Here is a 5464-nt window from a genome sequence, read left to right as displayed (position 1 = left end):
CTATAAATACTGAAGATTGAAATCATGAAAAAACCTAAGTTATATGGTTCAAAAATTAATATTTTCTATGACCTAACATACAATATTATAACTAACTTTAATGATTCTGAAATTTAAAGTTCTTATACCCGTATCTATCAATTTTTAAGTGAATGATTAAATACAGGATCATCATTTAACGTTTATGTCTAAAGTAGGATCGGTATATAAACACAAGTTGAACATAGCATAACAATAATAAACTAAAAACACTAATTTTCTAACAATTAAAGACTCAATCTTACAAAAAACAACAATATAAATGGTTAAGATTCGAAGTACATCAATGTAATGGTAAAAAATCAACGATAGAAACGATTAAATCAAAAATTTATTAATAATCCGAAGGAACTTAAATGTTGTTACCTTTACATCAAAATTCCAAGCCCTAGTTCCGGCGTAGAAAACCTAAAGAAGGATGATTCCGGCGTTATTCCGATTTGTAGTTCCGGTTGCCGATTCCCTTTCTCCTTGGGATGATAAGAGCGATGATTTGATGGTAGAGTATGGTAAGGACAATGTCCATAATTACAACCGCCATTTGAAATGTTACATAAACATCCCCTATAGTTTGAAATTTGACGAAAATAAAATGGATATAACCATAAATTACAACAACACCCTTTTATGAAAGGTTGTTAACTATTTTATAAACAAAATAATACATCGAGATATATTAATAATTAATAATTAAATAATGTATGAAAGGTGGGTTAATAAACGATAAAAAGGAGTGTATGAGCAAAAAATGTTTAAATATAATACTAAGGAAACAAATAATTTTATACTTCATTCTGTATCCTAAAACAATTTAAGGAGCACCTTCTTCAATAACTTCTTCTTTACACTCTATTTTAACACGTGCAAGACGACGTTCAGGAATACGGACCAAATCTTCTGTGCCTCTAAAAACCATCATGTCAAATTTTGATTCCGAAATCATCTAAAAAATAATATAATGTTCGTCTGAAATTTTCATGTCTTCTTTAATTTGATTCCATCCAGTAGTGAAAATTTTTTTTTGACCATGCTTCTCCATAAAAACCAACCATGTACGGTTAAGAAAAACAGTTATAGTAACATGGCTGGTAGGTACTATGTTCTTCAACTTATGATGAACAAAAGATCTATTGATAAGCTGTAAGTCAAAAATAAATAATTATGTTAAAAAAATTTTAATATAATTAGTCAAAAGCTAATATAGTATAAATATAAACAATAATAAATACCAATTGGTCTTTATGTTCACAAAACTGTGATGTTTGGCAATATAAGAAATCATCTTGAGCAAGTGCCAAATCTTGATAGAAATATATGAGTCGAAAAGTTAGACTACCTTCGTACAAAAATAAAAGCAATGACTTATTTGGTAATAGTAGTGACTGTATCATGTTAAACCATCCATCATGAAAAAAATATGAAGACCCTGCTTGTCTAACCCTAACAGAAAAAACTATTCGATCAGTCTGATTTGAACCATACAATCAGGAGGTAACTTGAAAACAGCTACCCAATTATGGTAATTCCTTGGTAAAATCTGTATACATATAGTAATATAATAATTAAATATTAAAATTAAATTAAGATTAAAGAAAAAATTCACATACAAGAGACTTCATCTTGTTGTCTGAAAGATAAAGTAAAAAACAATTCAAAAACTCCATTGATATATGAATGTTGGACAGGATGAAGATGGTTATGTATTATGTATAGTTAGAATATCAAATTATTTATAGTTACAGTAATACTATCAATTATGGAAAATATATATTTTGTCAATTTTATGCACAAATATATTAGTATTTTATAAAAAAATATGTAAGAGTACAGTTTATTTGTTACAAAAAGGGGGAATTAGAAAATGAAATATATAAATAATTTTTTTGACGAAATTAATGGAGTCTATTTAAAGTTTTTAAATTTAAAACAGGATTATATTTTTTAAATTCTGTATTACTAAAAAAAGTTAATTTTCTTTTTTAAATAGTATGTAATACTTTCTATAACCTGATGAATATATATATTTAGAATAAATTCTGGTAATTGTATATAAAAAAAATTGATAATGTATTAACTACATTACTTAAATAGATTACATTACATATATAATTAAATTGAATTTGAAAATCAACCAAAAAATGAATTTTAGTTACAAATATTAGAAAATAATATGAATATTTTAAATAATAAAAAAGTTTTGTTTTTTAAATGTTGTAAATTTTGAAAAACGGATTGTATTTTTTTGATTCTGTATTAATTAAAAAACTTAAAATTTTGATATCTTAATAGTATGTAATACTTTCTATAACCTGATTAGTTTATATGTTAATAATAAATTATACGTTTTTTAAATGATGTAGAGTATACAAAATGATATTAGCTCTTATATTTTTAGTAACAATATAAATAATTAAACGATATATTATTACAATGAGAGTTAGCAAAAAGAATAATCATGATATATATAAGAAACAAAAAGAATAATTAACAAAAAGAATTAGCAAAAAACAATTGTTATTCAAAACAAAAAACTAAACCATCAAACAATCATGTTCATATAAAACAACCACACAGGTCAAACCATTGTCAAATTGCAAAGAAAAAAAAACATCAAAAAATATCCAAATACTAAAGCAAATAGAAACGATGAGATAAAATGTTTGAATTATAGGTGACTACTTTTCTGTCTTTGGAATTAGAAGCACTGCATCGACACAACCCACTTTACGCATTTTTGATGAAGACTGCGAAGAAAAATCATCCACGTCATACACGGTATCCAAATTGCGTTTCAAGTCACCTTCGCTCATCGTATCCAACTTAGCATCCTCATGATCAAAGGATGTTGTAAACCCAACTTTAAAAACATTTGAGCAAGGGGTTACATCGTCTCTCGTTTGGGATATAGAATCCTACAAAAATCAAATAAATAAAGAGGGATGAGTTATTAATACACATTTAACAAATAATGAGTAAAAATTAAATTATATATAAACTAAAGGATACTAAACCTTAACAGGCCAATCGACATTACGATTTGAATCAGCTGGTTCGACATTGACGACTTCCTCATCAATAGGCTGATTTTATTTAAAAAAAATTAAAAAAATAAATTATAATAATTAGAAGTTAAAGATCGTTGGCAAATCGTAATAATAGTATAAAGGTGAAATGGAATAAATATACCTGAATAGTGTCAAAATGTTTATCAAGCTCGGACAAAACCATCGGGTTATTAGTCATCTTGGAGACTGAGTAGCCATCAGACTTCTTGCTAATGTTAAAAGAAGAAACAACAATCTTGAATGCAAACTTCATATTGAGTAAAGAATTTAGCTCATTTGGAAAGTTTCCTTGTTTTGCCAACTGTTGAAAAAATAAATATACTTTAATGTTGTAGAATAACCAAACATATGATAAAAAGGAATTATTTAGTACATACTTCAATGCTGTTGTCTAACAGCTGATTAGCATTAACCTTCAAAAGCTTTGTCACCTCACGCTCAAACAATGTCAGCGTCACAATACCAGTACAATCTTGCACACGTATAGAAAGCCTAATTCTGCATAATATATTAATAAGATTTAGTTTTTTTTGACGACAAAAGCTTAATATGGATAATATTTTACCTTGGAATTGATGAAACGGTCCTTGTATTACAAACATCAGTCTTGCATTCCAAGACAGTAACCTCTTCAAAACCATCACTACCATCCTGCTTCTCTTTAACAAAAGTAACGGTTGAAACCTTTTTGTTGCAGCTTGTGCACGCGTTGTAAAACCACTCATTGTTTGATGCAAAACTCTTGATAGTCCCAAGAATGACAACAAACTTCGTCTGTGTTTAAGATATAGATAATGTATAAAAAAACATAAAGGAAAACATATTAAAACAATTTTGATTCGTGTTACCGTATCTATTGAGTTTAACGACCCAATGGGATAAAAAGTCAAGTCTGAAAGGAACTCTTCAGTGGCAGACTTCACAACAGAAGAACTTAAGCCAGAATAACTGGAAGAAATTTCGGGAGAAAGTTTCTCGATAAATCTAATAAAACATGAAAAATAATTATTTACACTGACAAAGATGGATTCAAAATTATAAAAACATATTAGGATAGTGAACCTTTTTTAAACTCAGCAACTTCATCAATATCACTGTTAATTAAGACTCGAGTGACGGTATACAAATTAGAAACAAACAAATGCCCTGTACATAATAATAAAAAAAAAAACTTTATTTAATTTAAACAACTATTAAAATTGAAACAGTAAAGAAAAAACACAATAGATGTAAAGTAATAAGATACCTCCCCAGAATCTGTATTTCCCAAACTGAATGATTACAACGACATTTTTTTCACCTCAATTGCTGCTCTCATACTCCATTATTTGATACGCATAACCGTCCCAAAGTGTCACAAAGATCTGCTTATTGCTGAACATTAAAATAGTTAAAAATATAGTTAGTAGTATAGATAACATAACATAAAAAAGATAATAGTATAAGGAATAAAAGTGAAGACAAAATAAATAAATACTTCAAGTCTTCAAGCATAAAGGTGACTTTCTTCTGGTTTTTTCCATTATTAGTTTCCATGTCTACTTCGAAGGGAAAACTTTTGACCACAAAACCAATTACATCTGAGAAAAACGTAAATAGTGTCAACAAAATAAAAATGTGTCACACCCCCAAAATATCACTTGCGGAAACACCATGGGACATGTGATGTACCAGGATCTTAGCCACTAATTACATTGAACTCATATATCTGTTTGAATAAAACTTTCTTTCATTAACATAAAGTGTTACAAAAGATTACATATAACTTATTGTATACAGCGGAAGCATAACTTATTGTAAGTTATTTCATAAACCATGCGTTCGTAAACCAATAAACTTGTATTGCAAATCCATGTGTCACGACCCATGACTACTCTAGCCTCCCAGACAGCAAGTTCCAACTGATATCAACCTATAGACCTGCAAGCATGCAGACAAGTGCGTCAGACGACGCTGGTGAGTTCAAAGTTTTGTTAGCGTGATTAGATACCAGTTACCAGATTAAAACATTTCACAGATTTTATGATTTGATTTGATGTTGTTATTAACTCGATTACCGAAATGGCTACAAGATGTGTTTGCCCAACCCCAATGTCTCTATCCAAACATTGGTCATGCTTTAAGGAAATTAGTTCACGCCCGTCCTCCCCGGTACGGTGTGAGGGTGCCAAACCTAATAGCGCTATCAACTAATAACCTCGTTGCCTCCCCGGCAACTGTCGGTAGATGTAAGGGGTCTTATGTGATAGAAACTGAGTAATAATAACAAACATTCCAATAAACTAGCATTCCTCCCCGGAACGTTACCCGATATCCCTCCCCGGGATGCATGCTTGGAAAAAGGCAGTGAACTCACCTTG

At 29.4% G+C, this 5464-nt stretch overlaps 1 protein-coding gene across 1 annotated transcript; it reads right to left on the bottom strand.

The window, feature by feature from the left end:
- Positions 1–2714: 2714 nt before the first annotated feature.
- LOC118491573 lies at positions 2715–4640 on the bottom strand. Its single transcript, XM_035989449.1, has 8 exons — positions 4582–4640; positions 4425–4478; positions 3953–4088; positions 3670–3878; positions 3482–3602; positions 3226–3405; positions 3051–3119; positions 2715–2951 (listed from the first exon to the last, which is right to left on the bottom strand). The coding sequence occupies exons 1-8, from the start codon at positions 4638–4640 to the stop codon at positions 2715–2717; spliced, it is 1065 nt and encodes a 354-aa protein (XP_035845342.1).
- Positions 4641–5464: the final 824 nt, after the last annotated feature.

The sequence above is a fragment of the Helianthus annuus genome, chromosome 4, assembly GCF_002127325.2.
Source record: "Helianthus annuus cultivar XRQ/B chromosome 4, HanXRQr2.0-SUNRISE, whole genome shotgun sequence".
NCBI lineage: Eukaryota > Viridiplantae > Streptophyta > Magnoliopsida > Asterales > Asteraceae > Helianthus > Helianthus annuus.
This window is presented reverse-complemented; position numbering and strand designations above follow the sequence as displayed.